Source organism: Ochlerotatus camptorhynchus, unplaced genomic scaffold (assembly GCF_037179485.1).
Source record: "Ochlerotatus camptorhynchus isolate MF236.1 unplaced genomic scaffold, CSIRO-AGI_Acam_v1.1 ptg000434l, whole genome shotgun sequence".
In the NCBI taxonomy this organism is placed as follows: domain Eukaryota; kingdom Metazoa; phylum Arthropoda; class Insecta; order Diptera; family Culicidae; genus Ochlerotatus; species Ochlerotatus camptorhynchus.
In genome coordinates this window covers 3,506,652-3,527,465 of record NW_027040920.1, presented here as the reverse complement: position 1 = coordinate 3,527,465, position 20,814 = coordinate 3,506,652, and the positions used below count along the sequence as shown (strand labels likewise).

At 39.2% G+C, this 20,814-nt stretch overlaps 1 protein-coding gene across 2 annotated transcripts in view; it reads left to right on the top strand.

The window, feature by feature from the left end:
- ltl (larval translucida) overlaps positions 1 to 18,399 on the top strand; it is a 39,077-nt gene extending 20,678 nt beyond the window's left edge. The window contains exons 2-5 of one of the 2 annotated variants that reach the window (XR_010518500.1): positions 15,260 to 16,277; positions 16,334 to 16,532; positions 16,595 to 18,181; positions 18,238 to 18,399. Coding sequence is in view for 1 of the 2 variants with exons in the window: in XM_065234611.1 (XP_065090683.1) it covers positions 15,260 to 16,277; positions 16,334 to 16,532; positions 16,595 to 17,256 (1,879 nt within the window). In the remaining variant the exon portion in view is untranslated. The other variant, XM_065234611.1, reaches the window with a different exon arrangement.
- The last annotated feature ends 2,415 nt before the right edge of the window (positions 18,400 to 20,814 follow it).

The window sequence follows — 20,814 nt, the reverse complement described above, 5'->3', positions numbered from 1 at the left end:
TTGAACCAGCGAACGCCAACATCATTATCTGTTAGGAAACACCAAAGAATATTAGAGATAAAGCTCAAAAATACAGTTTTAACTGATAGTACTTTATAATCATCAAGCTGTCCCATTTTGGACCCTGGCAACCCACGGCACCTGCACGGTAAAGTGGTTCATCGGTTGCTAAGTGAAGTACTTCTCAAACTTAAGCGATACATTTCTCGTCCCATCCCCACACAAAATTAAATAAATGTATGGTAAACACGTCCGGTTATTAACGAGAATATTAGTATACATCTTCACTATCGCAACTACGGGTAATCATCGAAAGTACTTGCATTTTACTCAGGCACTTTTGAGCAAACTGCAATCACCCTCTCATACTCGAAATGTGCCACGACCAACCTGGCACAACGATGCCCTATACACTCTCTTTTTTTTTTTTTTTTTTTTTTTTTTTTTTTAACTCTTTATTTGTTCCAAATTCAAAATAAATTACATTTCATTTTAACCTAGGTGCTCCAGTTACTGCAGTAACGTACCAGCCTTAATTGTTATGATATATATCTAAGTGTTTTTACATTGTTCATGTCTTGGCAATTCAGTATTTTAAACAGGTTTTTTAACCTGCATGTCAGTATAACAATTGATATCTTAAAACTAAAAACTAAAACTAAATCTTATCTAAGTATAAAGGGAATTAATCGTTGCAATTGAGGATTGCAACGATTTTTGCCTGAAATTATTAATTATTTTGTTGGACATTTGTGCTAAAGTCTCAACATTCGAAATTCTATGTACTTCGGTTGTACTGTACCAGGGAGGCAACTTCAAAATCATTTTCAGAATTTTGTTCTGAATCCTTTGAAGTGCTTTTTTCCTGGTAGTGCAGCAACTAGACCATATTGGCACAGCGTAAAGCATGGCCGGTCTAAAAACTTGTTTAAATATTAGAAGTTTATTCGTCAGGCAAAGTTTGGATTTCCTGTTTATAAGAGGATACAAACATTTTATATATTTGTTACATTTGGCTTGAATGCCCTCAATGTGATCTTTAAAAGTTAATTTTTGGTCAAGTATTAATCCAAGATATTTCACTTGGTTTGACCAGGAAATTGGAACTCCGTTCATAGTGACTATGTGACTACTACTAGGTTTCAAAAACGAAGCTCTAGGCTTATGTGGAAATATTATAAGTTGAGTTTTGGAAGCGTTGGGAGAAATCTTCCATTTTTGTAAATAAGAAGAGAAAATATCTAAACTTTTCTGCAGTCTGCTGCAAATAACACGAAGACTTCTTCCTTTAGCGGAAATGCCTGTGTCATCAGCGAACAAAGATTTGTGGCAACCCTGAGGCAAATCAGGGAGGTCCGAAGTGAAAATGTTATACAATATAGGCCCAAGAATGCTACCCTGAGGAACTCCTGCCCTAACAGGTAGCCGATTAGATTTGGAATTTTGATAATTTACTTGAAGAGTTCTGTCAGTTAAATAATTTTGAACTAATTTCATAATATAAAGTGGAAAATTAAACTTTTTCAATTTAGCAATCAAACCTTCATGCCAAACACTGTCGAATGCTTTTTCTATGTCTAGAAGAGCAACTCCAGTTGAGTGGCCTTCAGATTTGTTTGAACGAATTAAATTGGTAACTCTTAAGAGTTGATGAGTAGTTGAATGCCCATGGCGAAATCCAAACTGCTCATCTGCAAAAATTGAGTTCGTATTGATGTGAAGCATCATTCTATTCAAAATTATCTTTTCAAAAAGTTTACTTATTGAAGAAAGCAAACTTATTGGACGGTAGCTAGAAGCTTCAGCTGGATTTTTATCCGGCTTCAAAATTGGAACAACTTTTGCATTTTTCCATTTATCAGGAAAGTATGCCAAATGGAAACATCTGTTAAATAATTTTACCAAGAAAGACAAGGTACTCTCTGGGAGTTTTTTGATGAGGATATAGAAAATTCCATCATCACCTGGAGCTTTCATATTTTGAAACTTTTTAGTTATAGACCTTACTTCGTCCAAATCAGTCCCCCAGGTATCATCAAAAATATTTTCCCGAAAGAAAATATTCAGAAAATCCCGAGCAACCTGATTCTCAATAGGACTAGTAAGACCCAAACTGAAATTATGGGAACTCTCGAATTGCTTAGCAAGTTTCTGAGCTTTTTCCAAATTTGTGATCAAAATTTTACCACCTTCTTTAAGCGCTGGAATAGGCTTTTGAGGTTTTTTCAAAATTTTTGTGAGTTTCCAAAAGGGTTTGGAACTCGGGTCTAATTTAGAAATAGTATTTTCAAAAGTTTTGTTCCTCAGGGCAGAGAATCGCTTTTTAATTTGTTTTTGCAAATCCCGCCAGATAACTTTCATGGCAGGATCGCGTGTTCTTTGATATTGTCTCCTACGGACATTTTTAAGACGGATCAAGAGCTGAAGATCATCGTCTATTATAATTGAATCGAATTTAACCTCGCATTTTGGTACTGAGGCAGCTCTTGCTTCAACTATAGAAGTAGTCAGAGATTCAAGAGCATAATTAATTTCATCTTTGGTTTGCAAAGGAATGTTTGGATCGAAGTTATATTCCATAAATGTTCGATACTGCTCCCAATCAGCTCTATGGTAATTGAAAGTAGAGCTGTTGGGATTACAAATTATTTCTTGGGATATTTCAAAAGTTACTGGAAGGTGATCAGAACCGAAGTCAGCATGGGTAACCAATTGGCTACAAAGTTGACATGAATCAGTTAAGACCAAATCAATAGTGGAGGGATTTCTTGCAGAAGAAAAGCATGTTGGGCTGTTTGGATATTGAATAGTGTAATAACCTGCAGAACAATCATCAAACAGAATATTACCATTGGAATTGCTTTGAGCATTATTCCATGAGCGGTGTTTTGCATTAAAATCACCAATAATGAAGAATTTAGACCTATGACGGGTAAGTTTCTGGAGGTCACCCTTGAGAAAATTCTTTTGCTGGCCTACGCATTGGAATGGCAAATAGGCAGCTATAAACGTAAGTTGTCCAAATTTTGTTTCAACAGAAACTCCCAAAGTTTCAAAAACTTTGGTTTCAAATGAAGAAAGAATTTTATGTTTGATTCGTCTATGAATAATGATGGCAACGCCACCACAGGGTCCATCAAGACGATCATTTCTATAAATCAAGTAATTTGCGTCCTTCTTAACCTTATGGGCAGGTTTAAGGAACGTTTCAGTTATAACGGCAATATGCACGTTCTGAACTCTCAAAAAATTAAAAAGCTCGTCTTCATTATCTTTAAGAGATCGAGCATTCCAATTTACAATATTTAATGCTTTAAAATCCATTACTGAATTTTAAAGTCATGACAATATTATTTGCAAATTTTACTCCAGTTTGAATAGCATCAAACATGGAGTTAGATTTAAGCATATCAGAAATCATGTCAATTAATGAATTCTGTAAAAATTCCATTTTGGGGGCAGTAATGCTCCCTAAGTCAAAATTGTCAAAATTTCCGTTAGAACGTTGGTTAGTATTTTGATTTCTACCCGCTGCAATAGCAGCATAGGTAGCTCCATTAACTCGCTGAACATTGTTAGCAGCGAGGGGAGTAGGTACAGATGAAACATTTGAAGCAGGGGTGATATTTGTACCTACGGGTACGAATGTAGAATTTGTTCCTCGCTGACCGTTGTTAACAGCAGAGGAATTTGTACCTGGTCGGAAACGTGGAGCGTTTCTTACTTGTCGGTTAGAACGAGATTGTAGGATCGCTTTGCGAGTCTTACATTCCCAAAAATTGGATTTGTGGTTTTCACCACAATTTGAACATTTAAATTTCTTAGGATCTTCCTTCACAGGACAGTCGTCCTTTGCGTGAGAGGAATCACCACAATTCATGCATTTAGCTGGCATGTAGCAATTTTTAGTTCCGTGACCCCATCCCTGGCACTTACGGCACTGAGTGAGGTTTTGGAAATTTCCTCCAGTCTTCCTGAAGTGTTCCCACTTCACTCGGACATGGAGCATAAGGCTAGCTTTTTCTAAGGCCTTAAGGTTGTTTAGTTCACTAGACTTGAAGTGAACTAAATAAAAATCATTAGAAATCCCGTTGCGCGAATCGCCAGGACGGGATTTCATTTTCATTTTGATTACTTGGAGTGGCACAACTCCAAGTAATTTTGCCAGTTCATCTTTGATCTGATCCAGGGATTCACCACTGGGCAGTCCTTTCATGACAACCTTGAACACACGTTCAGTTTTGGTGTCGTAAGTAAAAAATTTGTGCTTCTTCTCAGTAAGATACTTGAGAAGACATTTAAATCCGTCCAAGGTTTCAGCCAATACACGGCATTCACCCCGACGTCCAATTTGTAGTGAAAACTTAACTTTCACGAAATTCAAAAGTTCCATGCGAAGAGCATGGAAATCAGTAGTGGTTATCACAATAGGGGGAATCTTTTCCTTCTTGGCATTAAGCCGGGAAAGTTTACTAGAATTTTTCTTGGATGATGGATCATTCTCATCATCCGTGAGCAAATCAAATTGATTACTCAAATTAATTTCATCAGAAGGGGTGTCAAGAGTTTGCCCCTTTCTTTTGCGTTTAGGCGCCATGGCGGCAGTAAATTTTTATCCAGATCGACTTCCAAGCAGATTACTATAAGAATCTGAAGGATCGAAGAGGAATTTTCCAAATCGATATCCAAGAAGGATTACCTCGGGTAGGGTCCAAACAAGGATCGAAAAGGAATAAGAGTTGAACAAGGTAGAAATTTTTTACAGGTTGAGCACTGAAAAGTGCTGTTTAAATTTGTTGTAGCTTTAGGTAGTAGTAACACTCCCTTCAGCAAAAAGCAAATAGATCCGCACGGCAAGAGAGCACGATGCGGACTGACCTATACACTCTCTGATGAAAGTCTCTCTATAGTCCTTGTGATATATCAAAATTGAACAAAATATGGTATGGCACCTTAATAGTTTTAAATCAAGGAAATTAACGTTAATGTGGGTGCGATCAAAAAATATTTTAAAATAAATTATTCGAAATCTGAACAAATTTAAAGAAATAAAGAATTACCGACATAAACCTTATTTTTTGTATAAAGAACTTTAAAGCAGTTGTATCGAATGGTGGTTCGGGAAGGGTAAAATCTCACCATAGATGGATAAATTCAGGTGTTTTTGTTATATAGTCACGTCAAAACGTAAATTTTTCCGGAGATAAGATATGCACTTTTGACCTTCAGCGTGAGAGGCATACATGGCAACCACTAGACCAGGCTCGTCCCCTTAAGCCGACTCTAATACTAACCTCAGGAGTCAGTTAATCAATTAATCAGTTGAAGTTATACTGAAACTAATACAGTAAATGATCGATGCAAGTCTCTGGTGCTACTATGCAGAAAGATCTTGTGTGGATCATATTGACACACTCCATATCATCCTGGCGTAGGTCAACGAATTCCAAGAGTGTTATTTATTAATTACAAAATAAGCTTCCGATTGACGAATAACGAGACGTTAAGGTACACCCTGAGATGCAAGTTAGTCCTGAAAACTCGGTATACAGTGAAAGCGAATCATACTCAGAGAGTGAGTCTCTTCTACTCATTCGTATGGATAAATTTTTTAAAGCATAGATTTTTTTTTTTCCTCTATTCGGGACCACTGCGACCAGTAATTTGATCTATTGCAGTATATCCAATAGATCAAACAACTGGTCGCAGTGGAAAATGCACCCAAAAAAATATCCCGTGTCCTTGGTTTAGTGCATGTCGTATTACTCCAACACTATTGAGAAATGATGAAGTATTCGATTTTTTTACAGTTGTCATTCTTGCATTTATCGCAAGGATCCGACTTTAATTGAAAGGTCCCGCTATTTATACCCTGCGGAGTGTTGAAACACCCTCCAAAGGCGCGCCCCTTTGTCAGTTAAAATTGGATTCCTTAGCAATAAAATTAAGGAATGACACCGATAATGACCATACATCAGAACCCTAGTCTTAAGCACTTCAACCTAGGGAACAACGAATAGAAGATTAGGAATCACATAAATGAAGACTAACTGACTCATATTTGCCTTGTTTCAAGATCATCCTCGATAGACAAAGCCGAGTCTTGTCATTATCAACAAGGCATAAAAAGTAACAAGGACGAAGATGTGTTCCTTTGATTATTGAAAAATCCTGTTCCCCTAGTTTGAAGTAGTCAGGACTACACTCAAAATAATCGACACGTTGAAGCTACGTGAAAAATCACATAAGCTCTCACTTTTTCCTCTCCTCTCAGTTTTACGTGATCCACGCAGAATGTACGTGATACCCCTTCAATATACAAGGGAATCCCGATGAAAAGCACTTACATATTTAATAAAATTTACGTGTATTTCACATACAATGTTTCTATGTGCGTTTCACGTAAACCTTATGTGAGTTCCACGTCTGAAAAAAGAGTGGTACACTCAGCGTAGTGCAAAGTATGGCGGCATCATGATGTGCTTTTATCTGTTATTTTTTGTAATAATTTCAAGACATAAGCCTAAACCTGGTATTATTTTTTTTCATTATCATACATACCTATACTGGTTTCTTTATTGTTCAATAGAAAGGCGGCAAGTTATCCGGCAGTTCCTCTGCGAAGAAAATATGTTCTATCCTCATGCTCGTCGTCTCAATAATGAGGAATGTTTGTGTTCCTCATCAGACTTTATAAAAATTTCTTATGTGGTGTTTTTGAATGTATCAATAAATCATGGAATGTTGGTGTTGTTGGGATTGGTGTTCAGAATAGATTTTATCTTATGAAGAAATATTTTTATAAATAGTATCGAAAATTATGATACTGGAATTAATCAGTGAGCGCCATCAAAAAATCACGTAACTTCTACGTAATAATCCTGTGACAATTAGGCTTAATGAAATGAGTGCCCTTACATGACAATCACGTAGCTCTTACGTGAAAAGTACGATGGAAAAAATCTACGTATGTTTTCACGTAACATTGACGTGTCAATTATTTTGAGTGTAGGAATCGGTGGTAGATCTCACATCCCGTAACGTACCACGAAAAGGTGATCTACCCACGTTGCGGGACAATGAAGCGTAGGTTACTCATGTACTGCGTGACCTACGCTTTAAGAAATGTCTCGATACGAATGAGTAAAATTGACCCACTCTCTGAGCCAGTTTCTTTTTCAGTGTACTGGGATATCTCAACGACTTCGGTTTGGCAGATCTGCTGCTCATCGGAGCGAATCTCATGTAAATTTTTGACAAAATTGAGATTTTCATTGGAAATGATACTAAATCACCTCATCTAGACATGAACTCAATAACTTTGGAAATTTTAAAAAGAACAATTTATGTAATATAAAGTGCGGCAACTTTTTGGATAGCGACATTTATTACGGAAATCAACCATGATGGTTTTTGACGAAATATTTAAGATAATTCAAAAATAATGCGAAACTTTGTCTGCGGCTATTTTAAAAAGTGATGCCTAGAGGTAAGAGTGAGAAGCATATTTATCATGCCACAAGTCCATGCATCAAATTCCTGCTAATCGGTCGACCATAGCTTAGCACTTCGCTTATCAGGACAGCAAGCTGCAAGAAATTAATCGAGTTGCATACCATGTTAGTACCAGTCCCACCCGAACAGCAAACTAAATGAATGTGGAAGGAATTTAAATTGAATTAAAAACTTCTCGGAATTGACTGGAACAATCTCGGTGCCGAACTACAAACATAGCTTCAAACAGTGGATGAGTTGAAGGCGGCGTTGGCGCCACCGACCGCTTCGGCCACTAGCATCCCAGTCCAGCTTCGTAGTGGAGACCAGAAATGCACAGAAGCATACATAACTCGGATTGCACGAATGGTTGATTCTACCCTCTGGGAAAAGAACAACTCCATTGAGAGAGATGCGGGAAAACGATTTAACGATGAGATGCGGAATAATTAATTTGTAAAACTATGTAATTAAATTTAGCAAACATGATGGACCCGGGAGAGAGTGAAATGGCGAAATCTACAGACCCAAGGCGGAACCGAGGCACCCGAGTGGAAGGAATGTTGAAAGGAATTTATTATTATTTTATTGGTCCGAAGATTAATGGGATAGCCATCAAGATGGGAGGGAAAATAAGTCATATGCTTAACGCACATAAGATTTGTGCTGAGCGCCGCGACTACTGAATGAGGTGGCCGGCGTCCGTCGGAGCGACATGGAAGCTGACGATGATGAAGATAAACGATTCTACCGAGAATGAGAGCAGAAAAAGGAGACAACCGCATATTTATGATGATGATGATGGCGATGACATGGACTTAGCGCCACCGTTTAGTATGTCGCGTGGCGCTTGGAGCAGTGATTTGTGTAGAGTGAAATTTAATTGGTTCGAGATTGACTTTGGCTGGTTTTGATGCGGTACGGAAACGTCTGACCAGATATTGTTCATATAAATACGAAATAATTATCCATTCGTTCATTTAAAATGGGTCCAAATTCATTATAAATATAAACACATTGAGGCCAATCTTGAAACGTTACTATTTCCACGATTGCACTCATTAATCACGTGATGGCAATAACATTGCACATTTTCTGAATTACACCAGTTCTGCCCAGGAGATTCTCTCTCATCGATTGTCGTCACTGCCGCAGAGTGGAGTGTTCATGCTTCAAACCCGTTGCTTGATTGTAAACACACTAAAGTGACGATTATCGTTATCACTCATTGATGATATTTTCACTCGGATGCTGCCGATGGCTGTGTGTGCGCACCTCCTATCACTCTCTCTCTCTCTCTCTCTCTCTCTCTCGCTCTCTGACTCTCGTGTTCCTCTTTTATCAGTTACCTACACTTAGCACTCCAGTGCAATAACTAGCAGATAGCAGTAGCATTCAGTCAGTCAGTGTCAAGACTACTTAAGCCATGCAGAAAGTGCTTTTAAATGTGGATCTTGCATTTTTATGAATGAATTTCATCGCCAGTGGGGCAATGAAAAATTACGCATCAAGTGTTCCAGTTGATTGTACGTACATACTTATAAGTAATGATTCGGTTGGGCTAGACTAGATGAACAGGCCATTTGACGGCAGGGCGGGATCAGGTTTAACTATTTTTATATGGACAAAACGATTCGGCTAACCGTTATATTTAAATACTTAAATATATTTCATTCATTCACTTACACCAGTTCATCGATAAAGCATAAATTAATAATCTCCATGCCTAAATTGATACTGCAAGGTTCGGCTTTCTTCTTCTTTGGCTTTATTACGTCCCTACTGGGCCTTGTCGCCGGCACACAACTTAGCGTTCATTGAGTACTTCCACAGTTGTTAATTGAGTTAATTTTTCAACCAGAAAAATACCTAAACCTGACCGGGAATCGAACTCATGCGCCTCCAGCATGGTCTTGCTTTATAGTTGCGCCTTTACCGACTGACCTAAAGGAGCCCGAATCATATGAGAATTAAAAAACAAGCTCATTGGTAGTCATACCGAGTGTCCAGGGCCATATTTTTCAAACCCAGACATGTTCTGGATGCTTCCGGGGAAATGGAAAGTTTCTAATATGGGGCTGTTCAATAACTATGTAGACAGTTTTTTAAGGATTATGGACCCCCCCCATCAACTGTCCATACACAATTTTTAAAATTTTATGAGCTGTCGATAATTGACATACCCCCCCCCCCCTAAACTGTCTACGTAGTTAATGAACAACCCCATTGAGCAAAACCCCTTAACCTTCCTAGAGCTTTGGGGCCTTTTTTGACCTGGCGTCACTTTAAAAAAAACTGTAACTTTGTAACGAAATACGATAGAGATCTGTAATTTCTTAACTTTTCCTAACTTTCAGAAACGAACATTTTTTTTGGCAGACCACAAGTTACAGCCGTTTGGGGGCTCAGTTGTCTGCGCCTGCTCTGTCCAATAGATCCGCTACTCGAACGCCAGAAGAGACAATCAATGGTGTTTAAAAAGGCACTGCTAACACATTTGAATAGGGATCTGTGGGTTGTTTTTGTCGTTGCCTCGGACCGACTTCTTCGCCAGAATCGGTTTCTCTCATGATGGGGTCCTCATCACTGAATCCGGAGAATCTGAAGGAACTAGGTCTTTAGTTTCTCTATCGCAGTCAGAGTCGCGGCTAGTCCCAAATTCCGACTCTACCATGCTACGATACAGATTTTTAGTGATTTGTTTGAACTTGCTCCTTTCTTACTTCAATGGGAATTTTGCTCCTCACACTACTAAAAAGTCATGTAAATTTCGGTTCCCTGAGACCGACACATGTAAGCGGGCCTTTTGACATAAGAATCAGTTGTAAGAAACGTGAAAATCAATTCAATCAAACGTTCTCTTCGCCGACTAGCTGATGTTTCGGTTTGAGATCACTTAATTTTACATGAAATGTTTGTTTACGTTCCATGAATTACGTCCAATATGGATTACGTCCCACGTAAAAGTAGTTATTTCTAAGTGTGCTCTCCACGTCCTGTCGAATACAGGTTTTCCAGGTATATGCCGGTCTTCCAATTTTCTTGGGTTCTGGTATTCTCTACTTGAGTGCCGTTTTCAAAATTCCGCCTGAATGTGCCCGTAGTAGTTGAGCCTTGATATTACTGTCTTGTTGTTTATCGTATAACTACCCAGCCACTCGGGGGCAATGTGGTCATTACTACTACTCTCTTGCGGACGCTCGAATCATCATGGAGATTGTTCCAGAACGTGAGTGGATCATGATCTTCCAATTTTCTTCTTCTCCGAGATCCCATATACCAAAGGGTTTCCTGTTAATCTGTTATGATGGTTCTGTTTTTATGAAAATAAAATGATGTTCAATCCCTCTAGCATGACTATATGTTGATCCAGCGTGCAGATAGTTAATATCGTTGTCTTCTTCAAAATTTCATCGTATTGATCAAAAAAAAAAAGAAAATCGCCACTCGATCAAGCCAAATTCAAACCTGTCTGATGTCGCATTCACACATCACAACTGGCATCACTAGTGTGCATCTTTCAAAATGTAAAGATGATGATGATGATGGCCCCACCTCTTACACCTACAAAGGTTTGAGCTGGACGATTTATCTTGTACCTGGTTGCAGTTAAGAAATACTCAAGGTTATGCCAATGCCCAGGGGACTTTCAGAAACGAACATTTTGCTGTCAAAAGAAGTTTCTAGTGACCTCTAGGAGTGGCGCTACAAAAAAAGTGACACATTGTGCATTAGCGGGTCAAAAAAGATCCACACTGCAACTCGCTCCCAAAAATCCAAAAATTAAAAAAAATTGAACCGATTGGCCTCAAACGAAAGATGAAGGTTTCTAGATTAGCACTCTGACCAAGATTCCACCAATTTGACCATCTACCCGAGTAGCACACTTTCATCACTATAAGTTACAGCAACTTGTTTATGACTGAAATAAGTCGTATATAAGTTTCTACAAGGGTAGATTACCTGGCACCGGTTCCGATAGGGAACAATAGGACACTTCCAAGACCTCATGTACTGGTACCGTCCGACAGCTTAAAATTATGATTTTTTATCCAGAAGCAAATAGACATCATGCCATGGACCAACATCTGGATCTGGCCACATCTAGGTACCCAAAACCGGTTCCGGCAAAGCCCCGAAAAGGGCACTTTTAAAACCTCATGTACTGGTACCGTTCGACGGATCAAATTTTATGATTTTTCATACAGACGTAAATGGACATCATGCATCACATCATCGAAAAATTGATATATCAATTGAGATACATAGGTTTAATTAAAACTTATTTATTGTTTGGGGGGCGACCCCGGCATAGTGGTTAGCCTTTATACCTCTCACATCAAAGTCACGAGTTCAAATCTCATCCCGGACAAGTCACGAATGGCCCAAGAGCGTTAAAGTGACTATAATAAAAACGTAATTTATTGTTGACTTATTAATGTTTGCGACTGCAAAATTTATGGCTTCGATAATCAAAGTCCATGTATCATTTAGGACAAACACTTAATATCATGGACTCTAAAGGGTATCCCACATCACGGAAAAAAACGCTGTAGAATATTACCTAGATGACCGATCTTTTTCAAACTTTCAGACAATAAAATACAACCCATTAGTAAGCTTTTGGCATATTTATTTCATTCAACTTCAATACCATAACCGCTCGCACCTTACACTTAACTCCACTCATTAGGTTCTATACAACATCTGGCTGCAGCTTCTTATGTACGGAAACCCACTTTTTCTTCATGTCTTCCTCAGATTTGACCTCCTTGGGATGCTTCCATAGTGCCTGCTTCACAATAGCACAGTATTTTTCACCTTAGTTCCGGTGCGTTGGCGGGGGGGTTCATGTCCTTGGGTACGAAAGTGACCCCGTTGGCTTCGTACCACTCCAGAACAACATTTGAATAGTGGCACGAAGCTAGATCTGGCCAGAATACTGTAGGGCCCTCGTGTTGCTTCAACAGAGGAAGCAGACGCTTCTGTAGACACTCCTTGAGGTAGATCTCCGCGTTTACAGTCCCGAACGGCACACTCCGTTTGCCACATGAGCAGATCGCTTGCCAAATCATGTACTTCTTGTCAAACTTTGAAAGTTTCTGCTTCCTTACTTCTTCCGGAACATTAAACTTGTGCTGGGCGGTAAAGAAAAGTAGCCCCGGAAGCTGCCGGAAGTCCGCCTTGACGTAAGTCTCATCATCCATGGTGAAACAATAAGGCTTCGTCAGCATCTGGGTGTACAGTTTCCCGGCCCGTGACTTTCCCACCGTATTTTGCCGTTCGTCACGATTTGGAGCCTTTTGCATTTTGTACGTATGCAGTCCCTCCCGGTCCTTGGCTCTCTGAACGAAAGACTTGGACAGATTCAACTTTTTGGCCACATCCCTGACCGAAGCATCGGGATTCCGCTTAAACGCTTTCACGACACGCTTGTGATCCTGATCACTAATAGAACATCCATTATGAGCGCATTTCTCCTTCCGTTCGATGCTCAAAGTTTCGTAGTAACGTTTAATTACACGACTCACCGTTGACTGCACGGTTCCGAGTTGTTTTTCGGGTGACGCCATTTTTTTCCAACTTTCGAAAAACTGACAGCGATAAAAATACAATACACTCTAAACTACTTCTAGCCACATTTTCAAGAGAAAATACCCAAAGGGTAATTTTTTACAACGTTTTTTTTTCCGTGATGCAATTTGATGTGGGACACCCTTTAGTATTGATCGATTCCAGACGAATTCGCAAATCCATTAATTTTCGTATTTTTTTAATTTGGCTGAAAATTTTCAGAAACGTTCCTCATGACCAAAAATGCCATTTTGCATCGAGTCTTAATTTTGAAAAAAGCCTATAAAGAAAAGGTAAGCTTATTTTCAGAAAACTGTTACTCAAAACATGTTTGTCCAATCGGTTTGGTACCTTCGGCAATTTTGGTTCCCGAAACCGTGAAATACATTCGAAAATGGACCATAACTACCAGCATTTTAAAAAAAATCTACGTTCAAACCGCTGCATCTCGAAATTTTATTTAAGTTCTTTTTTAGTGTAAATGAGGTGTACTTTCAATAGGGGAATTTACGTATTCTCGGCAACCTAAGCAGCGACCTTCTTTCTATAGCCTTTTTCTCTAAGGAACGCACACATATGCAGTATTGGTTTGTTTACAATCTTTTGCTGCCAGCTGCTCTAACAATTTCAGTCGAAAGAATTGTCAAAAATTGTTTTGAAACGCTTTTACAAAGCTCCAATCTTCTCTAGTGAGAGCGAGTATTGTCGGCAACCAGTTTTTCTTCGGCAACCGTTCCATTTGAACTGCATGTAAATCTGCTGTTCTATTATCGGCAACTCGAAATCAGCTACAATTTGTAGTGCGTGTGTTTCATTTCAAGAAAACCCTGCTAGATTGATTTTTCTCAGTGGTAAAAATATAGTCAAATTGAAGCTAAAAGCAAAAAGAATCGTTTGCATGCATTCAGCGAAGTGTTTTCGTAAGAAAATCCAGTGAAAATAGTGTTTCAATTTGGGTTGCCGAAAATAGTCTGTCATGCCGAAGCCGTCATTTCCCCTACATAAAGTCGAAAAAAAAATTGAACCAAATTTTGGATATTTTTCCATAAACTTTTTTTTTTCAAAAATCATAACTTTTTTGTCCATCTTTCCATCTTGACCTATAGTGCAATAGGTGACATTCATTGCCCCCTAAAACAAACGATATTTTAGTTTTTATTTTAGATTTAAAAAATAGTGGAGTGCAAAAAAAATTCAAACAGTTCCAGAGGTTCTATACAACATTGCCGAAGATACCAAACCGATTGGACAAACATTTTTCGAGCAGCAGTTTTCTGAAGATAAGCTTAACATTTTTCTGTAGGCCCTTTTCAAAATTAAGGCTCGATTTAAAATGGTGATCTGAAGATGCAAAAGACCCATTTTGGGTCATGAGGAACATTTCTGAAAATTTTCAGCCAAATAAAAAAATACGAAAATTAATGGATTTGCGAATTTGTCTGGAATTGCTCATAGGGTTAATTTATAGTTCAATATCCCAAGTAACAATTTTGGTTTTGTGAGCGTTCTGTAAACCATGATTTAGACTTGTAAAATGCTATAAAACCTCTATAAAGCTTGCAATGTTACTTGGGTATGTGCCTGATAATAATGCCAATTTCAACACTACGACGATAGGCTTTTTTATCATTGTCGTGGCAACTGCATTATTCAATTTTAACAGCATTTTGATATATGGAACCAAAGATAGAGCGATAGTAGCAAAATTAAAACTGTTTGGCGATCTTTAAACCTCCACCAATCTGGCACAGGCTAATATTTTGGCGTTATTAATGGTGGCCTATTAGATTGCAAATACTTTTTATTTTCATAATGGAGCACCCTAGAGTGATTGATTGATTGATCTTCCACCGCGTCACATTTGAACCAAAATCACGTGAACAGCCCATGTGTGCTCAATGGCCCAACTCAATGACCGCACAATTTTCTGCACACGCTAAATACAACCTAAAAATTAGCACTGATTTGTTTCCTCAGAACTACTCCAATCCAATCCCACCGTTCCCATCGATCGATAGCGCCAGCCAACGTCCGCGTCGTGCTACTGTTTATGACTCGCAATAAATGTTTTCCAATTGACCCGAGCCACCTTTGCCACACTCGGCCTGATCTCGATTGATCATTCGTCGCCGGCACTAATTGAATTATCGGTTGAACTGAGTGTGTTTTGTTCTTCTCCGTCTCGTTTCAGCAATCTACCGGTTCCAACGTTTCAGAATCTTCCAAGGTTAGAATACTTCAGTGCATCGGAGAACCGACTCGAGGAGATTCCGGCGGACATGTTCCAGCATATGCCGAATGCTGGGACGCTGGATTTCGCCAAAGGCAATCTAAGGTTCATCAACGGGGACACGTTCAAGCAGTTGCAGAACCTGAGGCATTTGATCGTGGCTTCTAATCAATTGCAGCGGATCGATACCGATTCAATGCCCCGAACATTGATCTCGTTGCATTATGGCCATAACAATCTCACTACACTGAACGGTACACTGAGGCATTTAGATGAGTTGAAGCTGTTGTTCATCAACGACAATCATTTGACTTCGTTGGACGATGAACTTCCACTGGCTTCTCCGAACCTGATGACTATCTTTGCTCAAAACAACAAAATTGATCACTTGCCTGTCGAGATCAAATATTTAAAGAATTTGGACTCGTTGTTCATCAATGGCAATGAATTGAGGTCTTTCGACGGTCTTCTATCGCGATCAGCTCAGCTCACCAAATTGGTAGCTGTGGATAACAAGATTACTCATTTGAGGAAAGACGAATTTTCGGAAGCTGAGCGTTTGGAGGACCTACAGATGTCGGAAAATAAGCTGCATAATCTGAATGGATCGTTGGTGAACATGAAGGGATTGATTATGGCCAATTTCAGCTTCAATCTTTTGAACGAGTTCTCTCTGCAAGAAGTGCAGGGGCTGAGGAAGTTAAGAATTCTGGATCTGTCCTACAACAAAATAGAGAAACTTACAGGTCGAATGGAGAACCTGGTTGATTCGGGATCGATCATCTACGAATTGCGATTGCAGCACAACTTGCTCAAGTCACTCGACGGAACGCTGATGGGACTGAACAATTTGAAGATTCTGAACGTGGCACACAACGTGCTGGAGGTCATTACACCCGACGATCTGATCGGCATGGAGAATCTGGAGCATTTGGATCTATCATTTAACAAGTTGAAGACATTGGAAGAATTGTCTAAGGTAAGCGCTTTTTGGCCGTAAAATTCACTGAGAATAATAATAATTGTTTTTTTTAGACCTTCCTCCCCTCGTTGCAAGCGGTGAATGCTTCGTATAACCTGTTGACAACGATGGATAAAGATTTCCACGGACTGCCTGTTCTGTGTACGGCTGATTTATCCAACAACATGATTCGTGTGTTGTCGGTTGACCTGGTTTCTCAAACACGATGCAGCAATCACGGTGTGCCAAACAAGTTGGAGATTTTCCTACAAGGTTTGTAGCATCTATCTATGGAAAATGGTTCGCACATGATAATCCCTTCAATATGTTTACAGAAAATCCCGTTCTCTGCGACGAATCTCTTCCGGAATTGGTCTCTCAGATGGAATCCTACCACGCTCGGTTGATTGGTATTGCACATTGCATCGTACCTCAACAGATTTCCATCGACTCTCCCATCTTCATGCAACCTCCGATTCCTCTGCTCAAGCCTCTTTTGCAACCGCAGTTGCCAATGATTCCAGCACCGGTCATGATCCAACAGCCATCGATTGTACAAATTTTAGTACCGGCACCAATGGTAGTCCAACCGCCAGCATTCGCAGATGCTGCAGCCGGGCTTGTCCAACCAGTTCCCTCAGTTCAAGGTATTCAAGACCTTCAACAGCCTCCGGTGGCATCTCCCCCGCAGATCACTCATATCCCGCAGCAGCAACCCTACGACGAGCTGAAATACGATGCCCAGCCAGAGATGGTTGCAGAATCAGAAACCATGGCACCACCGCCGGAAGAGAATGACATAGCAAAAATCATCACTCCCATAAGTACGACGATGAAAACGATTCTCGAATTTAAGAATATCATTCACGATACCTATTCGGCGATACCGCCGGAGGTCTTTCCCCTTCCACTAGATAAGGCCCAAGGGCTTGCAACGGAACCGGAGGAACCACCGGAAACGCAACAAGATCAAAGCGTAGATGTAGATGAACATTGAACATTACAAGAATAGGTTATTTTTTCCTTAGGTATTAGGACAAGCTTGCTTCAAGTTTGGTCACAAAGCAAAGGCAAGCAAGCTAGATACAATTCCACGCTTTCAACTCTATTGAAATGTAGGAAAGTTTTGAAAATCAATGCAAATCAAATAAACATTTGATTGAATATGCATCCGTAGAAAATAGATCAAAAGCTGTGTTAGGAAATGTTACAAACACAAGTGAAACCCGCATCATGGCTAAAGCACTGATTTAGTGATATCTGTTCGTTGTCTGCCTGATGTTTGGCAGGAGTAGGTTTGGCAATGTATTCCTTTTGTCTCTAGAAAAAAAAAACTGCACACCCTTTGACGATGGATAATCTGATTCTGGATAATGTTAACGATCGATCGAAGCTAGTTGTATTTGTTATCCCTCTAAGCAATTTGCAAATGTTTAGAGTAAATGTCAGACGATAGTAATCACTCCAGACTTCTTACATTATAAAGTGATTAACGTACACTTTGCACAGGGCAAACACATTGTTTTAGTAACCTTAGAGACAATTCTTGTTAACTGGAGAATTTAAGATTAGGCTAATATCATCATTACATACATAAATGTGCCATCTAACATGTAAAGTTCCAACTGTGACTTCCGTCTGTCTTTCTATAACCTTACATTCACCCGAATTATTAACGCTCCTTTATGACGTTATTTTCGACCTGTATTTATTCATAACTGTCCCATGTTAGGTATTCTGATAGATACATTTTGACGGAAACTCTTTTTATTTGTGTCTTGAGACCACAGTTTTCTATTCATCTGTGACACATAATACGAAGCACAAGATAAGCAAAATCATTTTAAGAAAAGTATTTCACTTGCCACACTGTATGTAGAGCTCGAGCAAAGATTTCAACGTTCAAAAACAATATAAAATTGGTAGAGAGATAGAGAGAGAGCGAAAGAGAGAGAGAGAAAGAGAAAGAGAGAGAGAGAGAGAGAACAAATGTGAAAAGTTGACATTTATAGAATAAAAAAAAATGTAAAAAAGTGAGTATAAACTGATTGGATGACTCTAGAATCTGCAGTACAAGCTTCCACATTATAAGACCATACGAGATCTGTACGATGTAATGCATAATCGCAAATAAAAAAATCATAAAATTTACACAATTTAGACAAAACTTTTAGGTAGGTTTTATTATTGAATGTGAAAACTAAATTTCCTTGGGTTGAGTGAAAATTGTCTTATTTCGAACAAACGAATGTTTTCCTTCAATTGTCTAGGCATGAAAAGCACTTATAAAACTGGAATTTAAACGAAACCACATAAGCCTTTACCACAGAGAAACAGACATAATTCTCACAATCACATTCATCGCAAATAAGGTTTTAGTTGGAATTTTCTCGCATTTTTCATGGTAGCGCCACTGAAGCGTTAAGCAAGCTACCACATTTAGGTTAAAAAAAAAAACCTGCTACACATTAGTCATTCTACTTGTATAATATTACGCTATACGATGTACACAGAATTTGAGAACAAATTGTTTTGATGACTGTAATATTCTATCAACGTTTACCAGTTATTGATGTTCAATACATCACCATGAATATCATTGATAGAAACATAGTTGAAGATGCTAATTTCGAATAGCAGACTAAAGTGGTAATTTTTATACGATAGATGAGGGGATGAAAGTATAGAATTAATAGTTCCGTTTAGAGTACGGCAGTGTGAAAATTGCATATAGAGAGTAGAAAAAGAGCTAGGACAACTTTAGGAAGGTACAAATCGGTTTTGTCATCTCTCTTTACCAAACTCCCCCTTTGAAAAGGGATGGTGAGGGGTGACCACCCCCGCCCACTACCACTGGCAAAAAGAGATGATCACCGACCGCTCAAGTACCGACGATGTGTTTGAAGCAGTTCTACCGATTTTTACCGCACTCCAGTTGTTATCTGAAGGAAGGCATCCAGTCGTAAGTTTGGAAATTGCAGCTATTGTTACCTCTACCACGGTATGTGCTCCTGTTATCGTCGACTTGACGCTCTCGAGGGGACACGGGGAGGGTAGGTGCTGCTACTGTACCTTTCGACCATTGACAGTTATTGATGGTATGCTCCCATCCAGAGTTATGTACTTTGACTATATCAAGCTGAACATTGCATTAGGTCCTAAGTAACATTGACAGATTCTCTTCGTCGACTCTCTCTTTGTATCCCCACGGCCATGTTAAGACATTCTCATGTATTTTCAGCACACCAATCGATAAAAGAAGCTTTTATCTAGCATGTAACACGACAAACGCAACATGAAATGGTTCTGTACTCAAGTTATTAACGAAAGAGCAAGTTCATGAAGAGAATTGATCAATGTTACTTAGGACCTAATGCAATGTTCAGCTTAACATGTATTGTTTTTACTATATTATATGTGTTTGCTGTGTATACATTAAAGTGATGAGCGGTGTTAGAAATGGCACTCATTAGTGATGCATTACCCAAAGCATTACCACGATTGAAAACTTGTTTCCAGTAAAAGCAAAATCGCACTAAACAAACAAAACAAATCCCTAAAAAAAATCAAACCGACTTCACTGCCTTATATCTGTTTACTTTTTATTCAACACAGCTGGTATGTTGACAGATCGAGGGAAAAGCAAATAGTGAAAAAACTGCATGAACGAGAGATGCCAATCCAGCGCTTGCTTGCAGATTTCGTTTCCGCCCCGTCGAAGTGTGTGGCCGACCCACCTCCACTTTCGCTCTCGAATTTCTGTTGCTATCGGCTTCTGATCACATCGACGATGGAGCTCGGCATTCGAGATTCAGTTGTGAGGCCACCAGGCACGAATTATATACCGCAGGCATCGGTTGATGAAGACCTGCAGCTTTTGAGTGTTCTCCGCTGATACACCCCACGCATGCAAAATACGCTTGACGATTTGTTTTTAAGAATTTCCTTCTAAGGCTGTGAACCATTTGCCGAGTTAAAGTTAACTCGTGGTTAAAAGTGACATTTCGAAAGTTATTTTCTATGTTTGAAAATCCCCGTGTTGTCGATCGACCGGTTTTCGACCCACCGTTGTCAAAATTTAACTTCTTGTCTGTCAGAAATAACCATGCTCGGATAGCAGGGTTCATCGATAACTTTCCATCTGTCAAATTTTAACCAAAAGTTAAAATAATCCAGCAAATGGTTCAGAGCCTAAGAGCTATGCATGTTTGTCTGTGCCTTTACCTTACCTACACGGCCAATCAGAACGACTCAGCGACTGAATTCAATTGACTCAGACCATTTTCTTTCCATACGAAATTTACACATATTTTTGAAAAATCTGCAGGAACTCATAGCATAGGTATCGAAAAGCAATAATATCACTTGAAACTCACATTTTCGTTCCATGCAAAGTGTTATAAACCAATCGGCTCAACTCGATAAGATCAGCAGATTGCTGTATTTGGGTGTGTGCACTGTATGTGTGTGTCACTTACTTTTCTCGGCGATGGCTGATCTTCAAAGACCATATATTTTCCAACAGCTTTGTCTTAGACGTCATTTCGATTGACAG